The sequence below is a fragment of the Carassius auratus genome, unplaced genomic scaffold, assembly GCF_003368295.1.
Source record: "Carassius auratus strain Wakin unplaced genomic scaffold, ASM336829v1 scaf_tig00004546, whole genome shotgun sequence".
NCBI classification, from domain to species: Eukaryota; Metazoa; Chordata; class Actinopteri; order Cypriniformes; family Cyprinidae; genus Carassius; species Carassius auratus.
Window position 1 is genome coordinate 17,548 of NW_020523602.1, and position 22,578 is coordinate 40,125.

At 35.8% G+C, this 22,578-nt stretch overlaps 1 protein-coding gene across 2 annotated transcripts in view; it reads left to right on the top strand.

Annotated features, from left to right (window-relative positions):
• Positions 1-22,578, top strand: part of LOC113070493 (PQ-loop repeat-containing protein 1-like) — a 39,988-nt gene that overhangs the window by 6,944 nt on the left and 10,466 nt on the right. For both annotated transcript variants that reach the window (XM_026243793.1, XM_026243794.1), the window contains exon 4: positions 19,074-19,290. In XM_026243793.1, coding sequence (XP_026099578.1) covers positions 19,074-19,290 — 217 coding nt within the window. The remainder of the gene's footprint in view (positions 1-19,073; positions 19,291-22,578) is intronic.

Consider the following 22,578-nt stretch of genomic DNA (forward strand, 5'->3'; position numbering starts at 1 on the left):
GTATTAATTCAAATAATTTTTTAGTGACCCAAGCTTTTGAACTGTAAATATTTAGCCCGCAGGTATGTCTTGGGTTATTGATTATTTAATTATTATTTATTTACTGATGTTTTAATCAAAGTTAAAGTGGATCCCTGACTTTTAAAGGACCCTTTTGTTAAATTAAAGTAATGAGACATTAAAAACTAGAACAGCAGAGCCCTCTTGTGGAGACATGTGGATCATGACTTGAGTTTGAATCTACAGGGCCCCAAAAACTATTTTGTAGTGTGAGGGTGATATTTTTATGGGATATACATGAACTTAGTTGAGAAACAAATTTAAGTGATAAACAAACAAGTGTGGCTGCTTAGAATCTCAGCTCTGATACTCATTTCATTAACATCCTGGTGTGTCTCCAATTAAGTCAAATTGTAATTTAATAAGTTTATGCATCCAGGTGACATGGTTCTGCCGAAGATTTAGTTGCTAATACAACAGTTCAGCTGTATCCATTATTTATTTGTTAGAATTTCTTTGTATGTTCATGCACACTTTAGCTTTACAGCAGTGTGAAGTTCTGATTCATTAATATGTGAAAAGTCCACCTGGAGCTCCCGCTGTCTTGTGAATATTTGACATAGTTGTAAGGCTTAACACTTCTGCTGTAAAGATGCTTACAGTACATGAATTATTAAGGCTACATGCAATATATCATAGATCCCTGCCTTGTCTTTCCCTCTGACTGAACATGTTTTGATATTTTTATACAGGCTCCTGTGTAAATGCTGTGTAAATGTCAGCTTATGTGAAATATGGATAATATTATACAGCAGGAATTAATCTGCGCACATTTCCATCTTCTTGCTAAGTCAGGCATGACTCTTTGGCATGTAACAGGTCCTGCATTGTTTATACTACAGATTTAAAAGATATTTCAAACAGTATTGCAGATGTGCTATTACATTTAAAAACAATAAGGCTTAGGATTTTATAGAGCAGTGGTTCTCAACCTGTGGTCCGCGGCCCCCTAGTGGGTCGAGGTGGTATTGCAGGTGGACCGCCAATTACAATAAAATAAAACAAATATTGTTAATATATGTAAAAAGGTCTAAGTCATAACATAATAACATCATTTCATATATATATATATATAATTAAATAACAAAAATATATATTAAACTGTAAATATGCTTCCACTATTCAAGCTCGCTGATTGGTTTAAGAATAAACCACCAATTTATATTTTTGCAGCATATGCTACAGAACAACAAATTCAAACATGCATAAATGGCTGTCAACATAGATGGCTGTCAATGTGTTTCCTCCTGACAATATGTGTTTGGTTGTGTGGGCCGCGAGTTGAAAAAGGTTGGGAGCCACTGTTCTAGAGGAACACAATAAGACAGCTGGATTTATTTTATTCTCGAGTTTGAATGTACAGTTTCCACAAAAAGTATTAAGTATAACAATAACAATATATATATATATATATATATATATATATATATATATATATATATATATATATAAAGGTACTTCTAAAAAAATTAGCATATTGTGAAAAAGTTCATTATTTTCCATAATGTAATGATAAAAATTAAACTTTCATATATTTTAGATTCATTGCACACCAACTGAAATATTTCAGTCTGATGATGATTTTGGCATACAGCTCATGAAAAGCCAAAATTCCTATCTCAAAAAATTTGCATATCATGAAAAGGTTCTCTAAACGAGCTATTAACGTAATCATCTGAATCAACTAATTAACTCTAAACACCTGCAAAAGATTCCTGAGGCTTTTAAAAACTCCCAGCCTGGTTCATTACTCAAAACCGCAATCAGGGGTAAGACTGCTGACCTGACTGCTGTCCAGAAGGCCATCATTGACACCCTCAAGCGAGAGGGTAAGACACAGAAATACATTTCTGAACGAATAGGCTGTTCTCAGAGTGCTGTATCAAGGCACCTCAGTGGGAAGTCTGTGGGAAGGAAAAAGTGTGGCAAAAAACGCTGCACAAAGAGAAGAGGTGACCGGACCCTGAGGAAGATTGTGGAGAAGGACCGATTCCAGACCTTGGGCGACCTGCGGAAGCAGTGGACTGAGTCTGGAGTAGAAACATCCAGAGCCACCGTGCACAGGCGTGTGCAGGAAATGGGCTACAGAGAAGCAGCACTGGACTGTTGCTCAGTGGTCCAAAGTACTTTTTTCGGATGAAAGCAAATTTTGCATGCCATTGCAAGAGATTTTGGGGCACTTCATGCTTCCATCTGCTGAAAAGCTTTATGGAGATGAAGATTTCGTTTTTCAGCACGACCTGGCACCTGCTCACAGTGCCAAAACCACTGGTAAATGGTTTACTGACCATGGTATTACTGTGCTCAATTGACGTGCCAACTCTCCTGACCTAAACCCCATAGAGAATCTGTGGGATATTGTGAAGAGAAAGTTGAGAGACGCAAGACCCAACACTCTGGATGAGCTTAAGGTTGCTATCGAAGCATCCTGGGCCTCCAAAACACCTCAGCAGCTTTTATTGGTCGGATAAAATATGCTAATTTTTTGAGATAGGAATTTTGGGTTTTCATGAGCTGTATGCCAAAATCATCAGTATTAAAACAATAAAAGACCTGAAATATTTCAGTTGGTGTGCAATGAATCTAAAATTTATTAAAATGTAATTTGTATCATTACATTATGAAAAATAATGAACTTTTTCACAATATGCAAATTTTTTTAGAAGGACCTGTATACAGTACAGACCATAAGTTTGGACACAGCTTCTCATTCAAAGAGTTTTCTTTATTTTCATGACTATGAAAATTGTAGATTCACTCTGAAGGCATCAAAACTATGAATTAACACATGTGGAATTATATATGGAATTATATACATAACAAAAAAGTGTAAAACAACTGAAAATACGTCATATTCAAGGTTCTTCAAAGTAGCCACCTTGTGCTTTGATTACTGCTTTGCACACTCTTGGCATTCTCTTGATGAGCGTCAAGAGGTAGTCACCTGAAATGGTCTTCCAACAGTCTTGAAGGAGTTCTCCGAGAGATGCTTAGCACTTGTTGGCCCTTTTGCCTTCTGCCTGCGGTCCAGCTCACCCCTAAACCATCTGGATTGGGTTCAGGTCTGGTGACTGTGGAGGCCAGGTCTTCTGGCGCAGCACCCCATCACTCTCCTTCTTGGTCAAATAGCCCTTGATGCCTTCAGTGTGAATCTATAATTTTCATAGTCATGAAAATAAAGAAAACACTTTGAATGAGAAGGTGTGTCCAAACTTTTGGTCTGTACTGTATATATATATATATATATATATATATATATATATATATATATATATATATATATATATATATATATATATATATATATATATACAAATACCAATGTCTTAGAAACCCCATCGTTGCACTTTTATATGCATTGCACCACCCACATTTTTAAAATAGCCATTTTCCCCATTCACTCTGCACATATCTGCATCACTTTACTTTGAGTCAGGAGTTCGTACAGCTCATCCATTAGTGCAGGAAAGCTCTTTGGTTCTTTAGTGTGCGGCGGTGGCTGTGTCTGCTGGATATTTGTGAGTTGCTTTTATAAATTCATAATCTTTGGCCCTCAGTTCTGGGGTCTGGTCTCAGCAGGGGCTTCTCTCTCACTGAATCAGCAGTGCATTCTGACAGGTGGGTCACCTCCCCATCCCTCAATCACTTCACCCTTACTGAGCTCTGACAGAACAGTCAAATGGCACATAACAAGGTGAAGACTCAGTAAGGAGAGAGTATTTTAGGGCTTGAAACAGCACCGGAGGGTCAAGCTCTCTAAGCTCTTCTTAAGATGCCTTTTCGAGAGCTCTCCAGCGAGTCTAAATCTATTTCTCCTTTTACGCACTTCCATTTTCCTGCTGCCCTTTTGCTGCTCTTTCCCAAATCTGATTTCCATAATACCTTTGGCTCCTTCTCTATCATTCGCTACTTTTTTCTCTAGCTGGGTAAATTTCTCATAAAACCTGTGCTTAAATGTCATTAAAATAATGTTGCAATGAAAAAAACAATATATATATATTCTTTATGAAAAATATTTTTTTCTTTTGGGTGAAATGTGACTCTGGACATGTTTTAATGAGATTCACCCCTCTAGCTTTCTCTTTGTAGTGATTGTTCCACTCATTAATTATTTTAGGGACTGCTGCCTTGGTTATTTCTGATGCAAGATTCAGAATAAAAGGATGATCCCATTATTTTAGTTTACATGTAATGCATAATACCGTTCATAACTTGAATTTACATTGCATGATTCATTTGACTCCCCATGGGCTCACACCTACAATCAAGTTTACATTTTACAGTTAGAGATACCATTATGGACAAACATGACGTAGTATGCCACATGAAAGTATCTTTATAATAGACAATGCAATGACTCCTAAATTCTCCCTCTTTACTCAGTGTATTTGATCAACTGATAATGTTTCTGGTATTTATTGCATATTGGTGCCTATATATAACTTATTTCAATAATAAATCATTTTTTTATTTTAAAATGTACTGATAACCACCAAAATAACAGAGGTGGCACAGTAGGAAGCTATATGATGAATCAGAGTTCATCATTCATTGCCTGTCATTAATTGCTGATACTTAATTGCTGATACTTGTATATAGATTAGATGCATAAACTATATTTTTTCGTACTTACTTAATTTATTTAGTTATCCTATTGCTTTAACTCAGTTAAGTTGTATATACTTAGAATGTTAAGTATTTTCACCTTCAAAATTCAAGTTAATTTAACTTAAGGTATTTAATTTTTATTCAATTAGTCTTCAATTTTATTTAATTTCTATTCAACAGTTTATTCAATTTACTTTTACATTTTATTTTTATTTTTTATCCTTATAACTGTTATGTTAACCAAGCTGTTTTTTTCCTGTAGTGTTTTACATTCCTTTTCTGTATTCAGAAAATATATACATTTATACAATCCTCATCTTAACTTGGTATAATGCAGATTAGATGCTCAATAGTTAGCTGGGGGTTTCTTTTGGGCTTTGTTCTGGCCTGACCATGCGTATCATGCTGTGCTTTCTGGTGTTCAGTTCCCTTGTTGCCTCATTAAAAGATATCAGATACAGCTCTCCGATGCCCACTCAGACCCCAGAGTTGGGTTCTGCCTCACGGTTAGCGCAGCTGCATATTTCTTCTAATGGTCCACACTTTTCTTTACTTCTTCCTTTAGCTTTTTCCAGTGACCTCAGACTCATTCCTTTGATTGCACTCTCTCATTCTGTCTCAGACTCGTGTTCTTTATCTCTCTCTCTCTATCTATCTATCTCTCTCTCTCTCTCTCTCTCTCTCTCTCTCTCAGCTTTTCTGTTTCTCTCATTTCCTCATTCGCTTTCTCTTTCTCATTTTCTTTGCTTTCTCTCTCTCTCTCTCAAGGCCCATTAAAACCGGATCTGTATCATCCATCAGTCTCGTGCAGACAGATTCCACCCATTTCATTAGGTAGAAGATAAAAGGTGCCCACTGCTCTGTGCTACACTGAGCTACTTGAGAAATAGATAACTTTTATTTGTCTACTAAAAGTTTTGATTATGTTTTTGTTTGTGAGAGCTTTTGTGGAAAGCTGTTTCTGGATCTCCCGGTGTTTACAGACCCACTTCTTGTTTTGAGTCATAGCCATTTCACATGGAAGATATCCGTTCTAGATCAACCACATCTATGTGCTGCTGCTTTTATTTTATTTAAGGGAATCTTTTGTCTCAAAGATATATTTCTATCCAAATTAACACACTGTTGTTTGATTTTTATTTAAGGAAGAGTTGATAGTTGACAGTTGAATTTTCAATCCTGATCCTGGGAAAATAAATAAAAATATGAATTTGTACATTTAAGTATGAAATTCAAAGTATGATAATCTAAGTAAAGAGTCAAATAAACAACAATCTTTATATAAAAACTTTATATAAATAAATTCTAGGAATATTTATTTATATTCTATAATTTAATTTAAGTTGAACTTGTACGGCCTTATACTTATAGTATATTTATTGTTGGACATTGCTTATAGAAATAAATTGGTGAGAGTGTGAAAAGTGAATTTAAATTTTAAAAGTGCCCATATTTAAAGAAAAATGCTTTCTACGTGATTGTGGCATGAAGATGTCATTCAAGTCCTCCAATATACACTGAGGCATGAGCATCAAGTTAAATTGTAAATAATGAACTTTAACCCTCTTGACCCCTGTGGTGAGACGGTAAGATGAAGAGGACAGTAAAGCATCAACATTAAATATGAATGACAGACGGAAAGCAAGAGGGGATTTGATGAAATGCATTTGCTTACAAGTGCAACAGCCCATAAAGTGCAAATGTGTGTATGGTTATGTGTCTGTGTGTGTTTCACATGGTTCTATAGTTCTCTCCTGTCCATTTCTTTCTGTGTCTGCTGTGGCAAATAGCTGATAGTCAGTATAGTGCACTGCACCACACTGCAAATTCATTCAGGGAGTAACGCAGTATAAGAGACGCTCAAACTAAATAATTCATTCAAGTCCTGTGGCTATACATCCTGCTTTTTATTACACAGCTCTCTTGAATATTTGAGCTATGGCATTGAGCGGTCAGATATTTCTGACTAATGACTGCTAAGATGTATATCACTTTTGTCCCTGGCAAAATGCCAGTGCTACTTTCATATCGCTTTTGTATTCTAAATATGAAAATCATAATATGATTCACGCTTTTTCATAATTTGGTCAATTTACAGAGAATATGCTGTTCAAAACTTAATTTTTCTCAGTTTTCTTTTCACTTGTCTCATATTTCATGCTCTTTACTGACATTGTCTCCATGATAAACAAGGCCAGACAATTACTGAGAGCAGAATTGTTGGTCATTGTGAAATTATGCCACAACTGAGGAACAAATTATTTATTATTTTGAAACTATTTGTGCCAAAATTTATTTATCTTTAAATATATATATATATATATATATATGTATATATATATATATATATATATATATATATATATATATATATATAATGATTATTATTGTTATTATTATTATTATTTTTTTATGACAGTGTATAGGAAATAATTACATGATTTAATCTTGCTGTATTAAATGATGGAAGCATAAAGAATCAATTATCAAAATAAATGTTGAATTTCATATTAAAAAGTGTCCAAGACAGTTTTAATGTGACCTTCATATAACAGAAAAAATAAAAAATAAACTCCTTTGAAGAGAAAGACAAAGTATATTTGAAGAACTACGCGTTGATGAAATGACAGATTCACCTTGCAACATAATAATCCCACATCCTGCTTTAGTTGTTGATGAATTGTTCTTTTCTGACTTTGAAATGAGTTTCTAATCTCTCTTCTCACCCACTCTCATTTGTACTTTGTCCGTTTTTGTCCTGATGGCACTTTTTTCCCCTTTCTCATTAGCATGAGTTTCACACCCTTCCCTTTCACTGTGAATTATGTCATTGACTAAATTGTGCAGCACATCCTGGATCTCTGCAGTCTTTATGCAGTCATGGTGCGGCACAAACGGCTGCATTGTCATAGCAGGTAAATCTTGCACTGACTCACCCTCATTGTTTGGGGAATCCCTCCTGCAGAGTCTCTGTGTGTGTGTGTGTGTATGTGTGTGTTCTTTATGCTGTGTCCTTGACTCACTGTCAGTGTCTTGCGTAGTCTTATGTAACCTGTATCAGAGTTGCTTTTAGTGCTCTCCTCTCTTTCTCTCTCATCTAGCCTTTCTCTCCTTCTCCTGCATGCCTAATGCTGCCTTGTAACTCCAGAATCCCTAAAGAAATCCAGACAGTCCGGTGTGTTTTTGCTCGGGTAATCACTGACAGGCCGAGAGGAAAGCAGTGAGGGTAAGATTTCATCATATAGTAGAGTGTTCATCACTTGACATTGATGTGGTAGTGTGGACGCTGGAGTTTAGAGTTACTTAATTGCTTTTCAATGATCTCACACATCCCATGTAGTGAACTGTGGCCCCCTTATTGGTTGACTCGTTGAGTTCAATGTGACCTACGAATTAGAGTAAAACTACATACTGCTTTACAGTGATAAATAGGATTAGTAAAATGTGTGCTGATAATGCAAAAGGACAATAAATAAACAGTCAGTTTAACAGTTAAAATCAGTTAATTGTTGATTCAGTGATGTCATCATCCAGCTTAGTTCAGTTCTCTTCTATTAGTGTCTGTGAAGTCAAGTCAACAATGTTTCCTGAAATTGTGTCTCCAATTAAGCAAGCCAAAAGACCATTGTCACTTTTGGCGCGCTTAGTTGGAGACAAAAGCTCCATCGGTGACAGAAATGGAAAAAAAAACTTGGGAGAAACCAGGCTCAGTCGGGAGGGACAGTTCTTCTCTGGTCTCCAGGCTGCAGTGCAGGTCAGATTGAGCAGAGGACTCATCTGGTTCTTATGATCGGCTGATGGCCGACAAGGAATGCACAGGTGGATGTGAAAAATTGCCTTGTTAAAGCTATCTTGATGTCATTGCCTGACGTTAGAGAATGGTCGAGCATGACTGGTGAACTCAAACAGAATATAGTCATTCAGGCCACAGTCTGAGAAAATGCTTTTACCCTCATAACTCTCTTTTTCCCCTCTCATTTTATGGCCACTTAAATTTATCACAGAGAAAGATTAAGGTTTTGTAGGATAATCCTGACATATGCACGCACACACACCGGTGTAAAGGTGATCTGGATGTCCATCAGTAGCAAAGCAGCTGTACAGAGAAGAGGTGTGATAAGCAGAGATGGACTAAAAAAATATTCCTCTGTTCAATAATGGCTTTAAATGTCGACCAGTACACACCATCAACAAGCAGCTGAGAGGAAGATAAAATGCTTTAAATGACCGATAATCCCTAGTGTATGTGGTCTCTGATGAGGCAGTGAGGCCTTTTTCCATACGTCAGTTTACACTGACTGACCTAATAGCAAAAAAATCTGGTGAACCTAATAAGGAATTTATAGTACACAAAAAAATATTGTTGATAACCATTCATCTTAAAACAGTGTACAACTAAAGTTCCATTTAGCTGGTTTGTACTTTTAATGTGGTATAATACATTTTCAATGTTAAATTGGTGGCATTACATATTGGACATGTAAAAATGAAGTTATGTTCTTTACAATAATTATAAAAACAAAAAGATTGTTTAATACTCAATTTCAATGCCAAGTCTAATGGTACACCTGACAGCCTTTTAATTCAATTCTGAACAAGACTTGTATTTACAAAGCCCACTATTCACTCATATTAATTAGGCCAGCAGTCATTTTTGTCATTACATGCTATTTGTAATTTTCCTAGTCTGTCTGATTGTCTGTCTATCTGTAAGTACTTATATAAGTAGACATTTAATATAAAATAACATTCTTCCTATCCTATAGCAGAGAATTTATCCTCAGGTAATCTATAGTGCACTGTCTGATGCAATACTGTAGCTGACAGCTGCATGGTTATAATTTTATCTCTAATAGTATCTATCATGGAAGTAAAGTAGTGTATAAAGTAATTTCTGCTATGCTGTTGGGAAATGTCTGCACCTGCTGATGCTTTATTTTTTGTTAGTTTAGCCACTGTATTGTATACATACCGGGGGTTTTGTTTGTTTTCTTCTAAAAGAGATTCAAATTAAGCAGAGATAGTGGTTTTTAACACTTTTCTGAATGAAGAAGTACTTTCTTCCAACTGCGCTCCATTTTTTCAGGCTGCTTTCTTTAGGGTGGGAGTGTGCTCATTATACCATAGTGTCAAACTGTTTTCCTTAATCTTCTTTAAACGTAAAGGAGTGACCATGTCTAAAGTGTCAATCATTTCTGTTACACCATCAAATTTTTCTGAGCTTTTGGATATGCTCAGGAATTGAGACAAATTGGGAAGATTTGTTTTTCAACGGTGATAGTATTAAATCTAAAGTATGATTATGACAATGTTGTCTAACCACTATATAGTTTAGAATGTCTATTAATGCTGACCTCAAAGCATCTTTTTCATCATCTACATGGATATTTAAATTGACATCAATTAAGACAGATTCACTGATAAAATCTGTATGGGGCCCTGGTGGTCTGTATACAGTAGCCTGTACAAAAATCACAAGGAATTTATCAATAACACTTATTACACTAGATTGTTATATAAAGTACTATTACTTTAAAAAAATTATACTTGAAGCCAGACCTCTTAGAAATAATAAAACTATTGATATAAATTGTAGCAACACCTCTCCCTTTACCTTTTGGATGTGGTTCATGTTTATAACAGTAATCTTGGAGGTAGACTCATTGTTTCTGTCAAACAGAGCACATCTAGTTTGTGATCTGTGATCATATAATTTACAAAAAGTGCTTTTTGTAGAAATCTAATTTTCATTAAACCAAGTTTTATCATGTGTTTATCTTTATTATATCTGTTTTGTAATTGTTGAGCATCAATGTTTTTGTATTTGCTGGTTCGGGGAACACACACAGTATCTATAGTGTGATATCTAGGTGAAAGTGTCTCTGAGTGCTGAGAATTAACTGACTTCTATAAGTTAGCATGCGATGGTTGGTTTAGCCAGTCCGTCTGCTTCCTGACCTGGGCCCCAGTTAGTCAAGCACAAACTCTAAGGCTGTGTGCCATATTTCTATAGAGAAGAGTGGCACCACCCCTAGAAGGATGAAGACCATCTCTTTTCAACATGTCAGATCTGTCCCAAAAACTCATCCAACTGTCTATGAAACCTATAGTATGTTATCCTGCGGGCATCACTTAGACACCCAGCCATTGAGTAATGACAGTCTGCTATTTATCTTGTCACCACAGTAAGCAAGGAGGCGGCCAGAGCATATTACAGTGCCTGTCATCGTCCTTGCAAGTTCACACACCTCTTTAATGTTTTTTTTAGTGATCTCCGACTGGTGACATCAAATATCATTAGTGTCGGCGTGAATAACAATCTTACTGAATTTACATTTAGCATTTGCCAGCACTTTTGCCAAGGCACTCTGGCACCCGGTAAACATTACACTATGGTGGCTGGTGGCTCTATTTTCACGTTCTGTACAATAGACTGTACAATAGAATCACCAGTAACAAGGTCACTTTCATCAGATTTCTCAGGGGGTGCGTCACTGAGAGAGGAGAACTTGTTTAACGTTTTGATCGTAATGGAAGAGCGGTGTTGTTTTCGACAACTATGCAGACCTCACACAGTCAGCCAGCCACCCTGCTGCTGGAGTAACAGTTAGTAGAATCAAAAGCCGTATCTAAGGTGCTCATATTCTTACTATCCTCAATTAAAGTTTGGATGCATGTCAGCCTAACTATTTCCCTATATTTATCACATATGAATCCCTTACCACTGACAGAGAAGGCTACACTATACATGTGGGAAGCAGTGCAAGTGACAATAACAGGATAAGAAGCCATGACTCACTGTGAAAAGAAAGAGAAAAGAAATGATAGGAAATGGTAGGCACTAATGACATCCTAACAGAATGCTAACATGCTGCACTAGCAGTTTAGATTAAAAAGTGAACAATGTTAAATTCGTTTGATGGATAATATCAGAGATATGGTGAGAATTAAGTTATATTTTAGCAGTTTAAACAACAGAGACTGATAGTAAGAGAGATTTCAAAAGATAAACAGCTACACAGAGCTACAATCGTAAAATGGCATGGCTAAACTTTCCAAAACGTAAAAAAAAAATCTGACCATAGTTGAAACTGGATTTTTCTCTCTTTTTTGTGCTATTGATTTCCTTTGTTATTATTACCATAATTATTCTACTTACTGTATCCATTGGTGGTTTTTCTGGGTTTTTATTTATTTATTTATTTATACATTTTTTCCCTCCTCTTTGTGTATGAATATCAAAACAATAATAAAAAGACAAAAAAAAAACGGCTATATAAACTTTTCAAAATCCTAAGTTAGTTTATTTTTAGGTAAAAAAAAAAAAAACTCAGCATTGTAACTCTCTACCATACTGTGTTATTAACCCCTTAACTGTCACTCATATTTTTGAACATTGACTTTGTAGTGCACGATCCAAACTTAAATTTTTATTATTCATGAATGAAAATATTTTGTAACATGATATTGATGTACCATTTACATTGTAATGCAATTTCTGATTTTAAAATGAGTTTTAAAGGATGAATTTTGAGATTTTAAGTTTTCAGTTGATATATAACTTCTGATGATTTCTAAAATGTGTTTAAAAACAAAGAAGTCTTGTTTTTTTAACAAAGGTCAAAATTCCTGTTATAATGTAGATTTTTGAGGGTGCACTCTTGTCATAAATTAATCTATTACTTTTCCTACATAATTTTTAACAAAAAAACATTGATAAAATATATATTTGGGAGTCTTAGACCTTTCCAACGATATATAGTTTGTCAAGATTAGATTAGATTTAATTGTAATATAGTGAAGTAAAGGTAGGTGTCCCACAGGGTGGACGGGTGACAGTTAACAGGTTAAGTAATTTTCTGTATTGATTTTTTACAGGTGTTTTACCTGTATTTTGAAATAAGCATTGCATTGTTTGATGTTTTGTGGTTGAAGGAAATGTACTGGTAATTTTATTTCCGGACATTATCTGGTTTTCTTTTGGATTTTTTTTCCTTGATGATGTCACAATCAGCTTAAACATAGCTGTTCTATTCCTATTTTCTATTTCTAGTTCTATTTATCTTCTATTTCAAAACATTTTCCAGCATCGCTGATGCCAACCAATAATCATTTTGCTTTGCTGCGAGTGCTGTATATTCTACACTGTAAAAACAATCTGTGACATTTACAGTAAAATACCAGCAGCTGTGGTTGCCAGAACTTCATCATAAAAAATATGGTAGCAACATTTTAGGTTTTACAAACTTAAATTCACAATAAAATAAAATTTCATAAACTGATGTAATGTTAATAAACCAACATATATTTTTTTTACTGTAGCATTTTTACAGTCTTTTACTGTTAGAATCAAAATAATTTTCTACAGTGTAGTTTTGTTGGCTTTTGTGATAGAGTTCCCATACTGAAGGTTATGGGTGATGTTTGTCTGAAGAAGTCAATCTTCCTGAATCACCACCCTCTATGGCCTAAGGATGCTTTGTGAAAGAAGCACATCGACCATCATGGATCACAGAAGGTCACGCTGCAGTGCCGTGACTTACTAAGGTTAAATGAATCATTTGACTTTTGTATTGTCAGGCAGTCAAACCCCTAGTAACATCTCCCCACATTGTGACAAAGATGTTTGACCTCTAGATGCTAAGTTGTTTTCTCAGCACATGCTGTTCTAGTCACTTCCCTTAGGGTCAACTGCTTAATTACCCTTCCTAATCCCTTACTTAATTATCTCTTTTCATCTAATTTAAAGTCTCTACTTAAGCAGGATCTCAATCGATCACCTATTTCCAACACAAAATGCTAGCCAGCCAAGGGCAAGCCTTGAGGTGTCCCATCACACTATCATAGTTTTCACAACCACCTTCTTATTATTTCACGATGTGTTGCTGTAAAGTTGCATCAGGGCTATCAGAGCTCACCAAGGTTACCTGTAGGCTGTGGAGACGTTCAGGTTGGGGCATTCGGAGTTGGACTTGCTCTGTGCCTGTTCCAGATGCTTCCTCATATTCCCACCAAAACATTTCACATATACGACACTTTTCTTGAGGAACTGCTTCACTAATTAACCTACAAGGTTGCTAATTAATATTCACTGAGCTCTAAAGGGATGTTAAAGTAGATAGACTGGTCACACTTGGCAGGAAATAACTGCAAGCTATGGGTATGCATGCATGAAATCCATTGCAAAGTATGTGTGTGTGTCACTGTATTTCATGGATATTCAGTGAGTAAATCAACTTAGAGTAGTTTTGTCAGTCAAAAAGACACTGAATGAGAAGGTTCATTAGGACTCATACTGCTTATCATGGATAAACTGTCTGTATAAGAGAGAAAGAACAGCTTAATATAAATAGAACCGTCACACTTGACCGAAAATATAAAGAACATGTGAATACTAATCATCAATACAAAGTAGTATCACCAAATTGTATAAATATTCATGAAGTGCATCAGGTTTAAGCAGTTGTTATGTCAGTCAAAAAGAAAATAGAAATGTACTGAATATTCAAAAGAGGAGGCGGTGTTAAGGCTTCTGTGGATTATTGATAAACCAAAGTGTATGTGTGAACTAAACATGGCTATTTTTGCACATGTTACCAGCTTCAGCAGTCCTGGACATCTGTTCTTCAGCATGCCTTTAATTTTAGTGTTCTCAAAACCCAGAAGCCTGCTGCAGCCACCAAAGATAGCGTCCACACATTGGCAGAGACATAGGAACGATCCTTCCCAGCAAAATAAAAAATCGTATCGTCAAAAGTATGATACAGTCCTAAATGCCTAATTGAGACGAATAGGAGATTCCATTTAAAATGAAACTTTCCTCAAATTTTTTTTTTAGGTTTACTTATTATACCTGAAGTATTATTGCAACAAATGTTAATCTATGTATATCATATATCATATATATCATATTTTTTATTGTCAGTGATCACATTTTCACACTTCGGGAAGTTTTCTTTATGGTACGGTTCAGCTCTTAAACTCTGCAGGGAAAGATTTGGCTCATGATTATTAATTGAGTTATTATTTATTTATTTTTCCTCTTTTAAATATGATTATGTCCCAAAAAGTGACAATTTAATTTTGTCCATTCTAGGGAGGGCCAATCATTTATGATTTTGGATGCATCAATATTAAAATTCTGGCTGATCAAGATAAGCTGCTCTTTTTATGTATTAAACATAAAAACCAAACATTAAAATTAAATATTGGCTTGTAATTGGCTTGTAAGCTAAAATGGAATATGATGCGGTGTCTGCAACAGCCCACATATCATACATCCTTAGTATGTACACATACATATACATATATATACACACATAGATATATATTAGGAACACACACACACACACACACACACACACGTCTTGCATGTTGGCAGCACATAATCAAGGATTCATATCATACCAGAGACATCTGCATCTGCAAATAAATATGCATGATCATGCATGCAAAATAAATTTGTGCATAAATAAACACTCATGGGATTCTGCAAAACTTCAGCATGGCTTTGAATGGCTTTGAGTTTGCAGCTAATGGGCATAGCCTAGAAAAATTACAGAGCCTGGACAAACATCTGCCATAGGATCCTTGAGCTTCATCCAGGCATGAACAGAACTTGAAAAGGGCTCATCAGGCTGTAAACCTTGGGAATAGGGCGACTGTGAGAGAAGCGGAAGAGATGGTTTATTTGGATGGGCCTCCTTATTACAGTAGTTGTCATTCTCTTTTTGTTCTAGCTAAGATTGAAGTGGCTCGTGAAGCAGTAGGAAGCTAAAATCTATGTTACTGGCCTGAGATCTTGATGTGAGCTGAGACTACTCTTTTTCAAGAGATTAATGCCACAACACACACACAAAGGTTAAGGCACACTTCAGACTTTGAGGTGGTGTGTTACTAATTGAAATGTTTGATCCATGGACATATAAGAAGAAAAGGCTGTGCTCTTTATCTTTGTTTTGAAGCGTGACCGTTCCATTCTGAATGCTACTAGTAGAGAACAAGATGTCCTGAGCATGCCAGGATATAGCTTTCTCACCAGCCAGGATGAAGGATGATGGCATTTTATAAACTGTTACTAGGGTGTTCTGGGTGTTTGCTGGTCAAAAAAGCCCATGATGATCTTGTCCTAAATTACGGTGTGGATGACTCGTTCAATGTGAGTCTGCTGGATTCGTTTGGCCTGTTGTATAGTCTGTCAGTTCATTCCTTTAGAAAGGTAATAACACATCTCTCAGGAACAACCCATATGATCTGAGGTTTCATTTACAGTGTGGGATGACCTACATGGTGAATTTTAATACTTAACAATATGTTATTAAGGTAAGGAATTAATTAACGGAGTATCTTTTAATATAGTTCTGCACACAGATGAATAATGAAATTGTTAGAGCTTTTTATTTAAAGAGCCAGTAAGATGAAAATTCTAAGCTTCCTATCACTGTTTATAAGTCCTGTACATTAGGTTTAAATCCATCCAAGGTTAAAAAACATTGTAATGTAATTTTGTCAAAATATAATTTTAAAATTACCTCAATTCTCAGAGATCCCCAAACGGTTTGCGCGAAGCTGTTCAAAAGCTGTTCAAAAAAGTTTCCTTATCCCCACCTTTCGGTAGCATACTGTGTTCTGATTGGTCAACTAACATAGTCAGTTTTGATTGGTTGTTCCACACACAATTTCATGGTAAACAATGTGTTAGCATCTTTTTGGGGTGAATTATGTCTTATTCCTCTCATCGCGAAGCAAACAGTAAAATAAAAAACTTGAACAGTCTCGCTGCTTTTTCTTCTGTGTGTGCGTATTCAAGCCGCGCGCTTCAGTTTGAATCTGAATAGCGCGTTCAGCGCGGGGGCGTGGTCACATTAGAAGGGAGACGTGAAAACCAGACATCGCGTTGTTTTCATATGGATTACTTTATCACTGAATATCTATTAGCAGTACTTGTTACACTTCATTTTAATGACGTGTTTGTAAATGAAGATCAGCGCAGACAAAGGCTGCACACAGCACACATACTGATAAGACGCTCGGGAGAAAACAAACACATAACTTCATAATCATACTTCGAGTTGTGATTCGGAGATGCTTGTTGGTCTAAATAAAGTTGGTAATGAACCCTCTTTTATGGCCAAACGCTTTGAAAATCCTGCTGTACTCACCGAGATTAGAAAAACAGTCATCAGTGAAATGTTGTGAACACAACAAAAGGGATTTGTTGTACTGCTCTGGTATTGTGGTAAAAATGAATTTTAGCCATTGGTTCTTCTGATCTTCATTCTTTGGCAGTGAAAATAAAACAAACTTGCCTTTACAATTAAAAACCTACAGTCTCCTCGACATGATGCTATCACACCAACCAGAGCGTCTGTGTGGGGGGGTGGGGCAGGTCAGAGCTTTGTTTCTCCCAACACGGTAGGCGGAGATTATTATGCAAAGTGTTCCTAGTGACGTACATAGAGATGGGCAAAAGATTTGAAATCTATAACGACTCGTTTCAGCGATTCAGAGTCGACTCCTTACTTTAGAAGCCAATAACTTTATAAATCGTGTACTTTTTGGTTTAATTACTTTGCACATTGTTTACACTGATGGACAGCTACATCATACACTGTAATACAGGTTATTTTTGATTTCCCATCTGTGTGGCTCTTTAATGCTACTTTTTATAAATGAAGCATCAGTGTTGGTCTTGTGCACCAAATGATAGTACTGCATTTGTGCTTAATTTGTGGATATCTGAATTTACATAGTAGTGCTTCATTTTTAGAGCTGCTAACCAGAAAGCAACTGCTTTGATCCATGCAAGGAGCTTGTAGTCCTGTAATATTGTGAAATATGGTTTAAATGTGGTTTCTATTTGAATATATTTTAAAATGTAATTTGTTCCTGTGATGCCAAAGCTAAATTTTCAGCTACCATTACTCCAGTGTCACATGATCCTTCTGAAATTAATTCTGAAATTAAGCTGATTTGATGAAACACTTCTTATAATTCTTTGTTTAAAACAGTTGTACTTAAGAATATTTTAGTGGATTTTTTTTTTTTTTTTTTTTTTTTTTTTGTTGGTTGATAAATATAACGTTCATCTGATCTTTGCTGATGTGATTCAAATAAAATACTGTCTTTTATGAAAAACATGACCGATCTGTTTACCACAAATATGCACAGAAAAACTTTAAATAATTATATATTTAGTGCAAGATTTCCTTAATTGATGGCTAATTTTGTGATGTGATTAATGAGGCTTTTTAATTACTGATCCTATCTGTTCTCTAATTTCAAGCTGTGAGTTTTCAGATAATATACGGTGCATTAATCACACAAACACACATCCGGACATCTCACCCCTTGCTTTACCACACAGTCATGCAAATGTTTTCAGACAGCGGATGGCGCGGCAGCCACACTACAGGTAGCCGCATGCAAGTAATCAGGAGATACAACCTACTAAATGACAGCGTGTGGTGTGTGGGCTCTCTGCTGCTGAACATGACACTCCAGTCAGAGCTGTAACAAATAGGGCTATTATTTAGCTATCAGTTCTCTGGAGCTGATGTCAGCTCATTTCAGGATCCTGTGCCATCAGTTTGGGGGAGACACGGGTACTCGTTGATCATGTCAGGATGTCTTACATGGTGCATGATCACTAATGTATAAATTACCAATGTGATGCAAAAGCTATCTTTACTATCTTGTGTCTTATTTGTTTTCCTCCTTATTGATTCTTAAGAGAAAGGACAAAACACATCCCACATTTGCTGCTAATTTGAATAACTGCTTTTTAATTAATTATTTATAATTAGGTTATAAATAGATATGAAAATACATAATTAATTACAGTGTACATTATGAATATATATATATAATGCTTTATATAGAAAGGCTTCAAGTGTTACCAAATTATTGTAATGATTTCTATTGTTGTAAAGTTTATTAGTTAATTTGTGCTGGAATCTCTGTATAATTTCTGTACATATTTTATACAAAGTTTTTAGTAATATATATATATATATATATATATATATATATATATATATATATATATATATATATATATATATATATATATATATATCTGTGTGTGTGTGTGTGGTTTCTTTTCTGCTGACTAGAGAACAGTCAAGGTTTTGTCTTTATTTTATGCTAGTGCTTAATCCTCACTGCAGAATGTTTGTCTGTGTTCCCCTGGAGAGCCTGGTCATTTATTTCACGGCTCTTAGGAAAATTAAAAGTTGAGTTGTCATAAATGAGTTTCTTTATATAATGGAGATTTGAAGAAAGAGGCACACAGGTTTCAAAGCTCATTTAACTTTTCATATAGCATGAGGGAGTTTGTGTGAGGTGTTGAGCATTGTGACATTTTAAGATACTTTTTTGTCTTTCTTTCTTTGTCTCTCCTACAGATTTGGACCTTCTGTATTTCTGGAGCTGGAGTTCTTTTGGGGACTATTTGATATTCTGCTTTGCTTTCACGCTGCTGTGTGCTTTCATAACGTTCCTCTTTCTGGACTGGGTCCTATTTGTGGAGGCCTTGGGCTCTTTGGCTGTGATGTTTGAAGCCATGCTGGGACTGCCTCAGCTGCTGCAGAACTACAACAAACGCTCCACCCGAGGCATGAGGTAAACATGGCCCAAACTGTTATTGATCTTTAATTAAAATTTTTAATTTAGGCCTTAAATTACATTAAAATGTTACATTAAAATACCAACTTGAAAATGCAATCCCAGAATTCATTGGGTGTAGTATAAAAATGCAGTTTAAGTAATGCTGACGGTAAATATTAGGGATGCACAATATATCAGTACCATATAATTTCTCAGCTGATATTAGAGGTAATGTATATTTTTGGATGTTTCATTGTTCATGCTCATTTCCCCTATATTTTTACATTTGCATTTTGATTAAGTGAGCATTAGATTACAGCAAAGGTGAAGATATTCTTTAAAAGCACTAATCATTTAATAGCAGCTCTATCCCAGATGAATCTGAAAATGAATAAAAAAAAATGTCATAATGTACAATATGTTATGATGCCTAAAGGTAAATTTCACCCAAAAATGAACGTTAGCTGAAAATGCACTCACCATCAGACTATCCAAGATACAGATTTGAAGAAATTTAGCATTACATAACTTGCTCATTGATGGATCCTCTGCAGTGAATGGGTGCCGTCAGAATGAAAGTCCAAACAACTGATAAAAACATTCCAAAAATCTACAAGTAATCCACACGACTTCAGTTCATCAATTAACATTTTGTAAAGTGAAAAGCTGCATGTTTTTAAGAAACAAATGATGGATTTTGTTTCTTAAAGTTTTTAGCAGTTGTTTAAACACTCATATTAGTGCATGCCTAGTAAATATATAGTTTAATTTTTATGCAGAAGAAATAACTGTTTACCCAGTATTGATGTATATAATGAAATTAAGTCTTCTATGTGCTTTACGTGAGAAGCTCACACAGTTCTGCCCATGTAAAAAAGAAAAGAAAAAATAACTACAACAGCACTTTTCATTCCTGTTATGTTCCAAGTACACATTGATAATGTTCAAACCATGCAACAGCAAACTTGTCAAATCCTCTTGTGGCAGTTTTTGTTCATTGTTGCCATAATATCTGTCGCTATTTAAAATTCACACATGGTAAATGTTTGCAGGACATGCCTCCCCCACGACATCTTTCATTAAAGGCACATAATAATGATAATTAATATTAGACATCTAATGAGCTTGTTAATTGATGCCATAGCCAACTCTGCTCAAATCCGAAGACTGAAACAAAGTTGACCTTACTGGTACTTTTTGGAGGGGAAAAGTCCTCAATGAGCACCAGAGAGAATTTAGAGCAAAGCTAATATCTTTAGCCCCGGGCTTCAGTCAGCAATAGTAATCACAGCTCAATTTCAACTCCACTTCAGCTGAAGCAAGCTCTTTTTCCCACTTTTTATTGTAAAAAAAAAAAAAAAAAGGAAAAAGCCCTTATCTCATGGTCTTCTCCACAGAACTCAGTGTGACACACGCTCCAGGCTCCTCTTTATGAGCCAAATTAAACATCGTGAGCACAGTTTAGGCTGAGAGAGGGAAAATGGAAGCTAATGTAAATGGCATTTCTCTGGAAATCCATCTTTTTATGAACACAGTGAATGTGTCACTGCCATAACGTGTAGTGTGTAATGCCTTTGCCCTTGATGGGATTTCAGAGTGTCTGCAGGCGTCGACGGCCCTCGACCGATCACTGCACTGACATCTGTGTTTCTTTGCGTATGCAAGAGAATTTATTATTGGCAAAGACTTTAGAGACATGGTTCAGAGTGTGTTTTTAAAGCCGTCCTTCAACATCTATGAGTAAAAAATGTCTATCACCAAGACAGCACTGCATTGTTCTTGTGTGTTTATACAGTATGCCTGCATATAAATATGTAGTGAACCTTTAAACCCAAAAAGGCTCAGAACAAACTTGTTGGGATTGTGTCTAAAATTATTCAATGTGACTACTAAAACAATATTTAAAAAATGTACTCAAAAAAAGAACAAAAGAAAAATCTATCAGCATTTACTCATCCTGAAGTATAAATGCATCATGCCAGGTTTGACATATTGCATTTGTGATCTGTCTGTGATAATGTTTCAGTATACAGCCATGTGAATGAGAATTGAGAGCTTCTGCAGATAATGAATATTGAGAAATTTAGATTCATACAACGTTATTGTTTGACTACGGAAAATAATATCTTAAAATTCAAACTTAGGCTTATTGGAAAACGTGCCTATGGCAATATTTCTGCTAAATTATACTTGCTTTTTGTACATTTGCCAGCTCTTAATAGTCCAGTTTTAAAAAAGAGATGAATCTGGCAATGTTTTATTACGGTGGTTGCTGTATATATTGCAGCTCTACAGTGGCTCTTATAGGACTCTACTGTGTTAGAACATAACATACCATGTACACTAAACCAAACTGAGATAGAAGCACATTTGATGGAACACTCATACAATTTTAGCTTGCTTCTACATGTCTTTGAGCTCTTTTATCATAACTCTTGTTTCACAGTACCCTTACCTGAGTGTATTGCTCTACCAAGTGTGCTACCAAGCAAGTCTGCTATGTCTGAAAAACCATACATCTGGAGCAAGTTATGTGATACAAACGTCATTTTCAAATCATGCACTATGGTAAAAGTGGACATTGAGCAAGGAACCATACTATATTCTTTGCTAACATTATATCTGCTTCTCTAAATACTTTTTGTGTGAAAAGGTTTTGGTGTTTTAATGTTCATTTCATATGGAAACTGCAAAGAATTGTATGTGTAGGTACATTTTTTTAATATTGCAAAAATGTCAGTATAGGCACGGTTTTTCCCCCATCGAGTTGTAAAATGCTTTTGAGGTGGGCAGCTCACTAGATTGTGGAGCAGAGCTTGTGTTTGTGTTGCTGTTGCTGTGCCCTTGTAGAGAGAGTTTTATGAGGTATTGATAGTCTACACATCAGTAGCGCTACCAATGACACATGCACTACTGTCTTTAACAAGACCAACCATCCATACACTCTAACAGTCTTTAATACGGGCCACTGAAGCTGGGAGGGTCCAGTGCTGTGCCCTTGAGCCAGACATTTATTGATCCTGATGGATTTAAATGGCCCAACCCCCCATGCTATTCTCTGAAGTTCCCATCTCTTGTTGACCTTCCCTCTCCTCGTTTGAACTTCTCGTTGATTCTGTGTCCACTTCTGCTGCTGTTTAAATTCATGTCGCTCTGGTGGAAACACAGATGTAAGAACAGGATGAAGTGAGAAACAATAGGGCAATGTGTGTCACAGACTGTGACTGACATTAATGGCATCCACACTGGCTCCTTTCTCCTATGAGGCTTCACCCCATTTTTCAGATTTTGAAAGGCCATCAG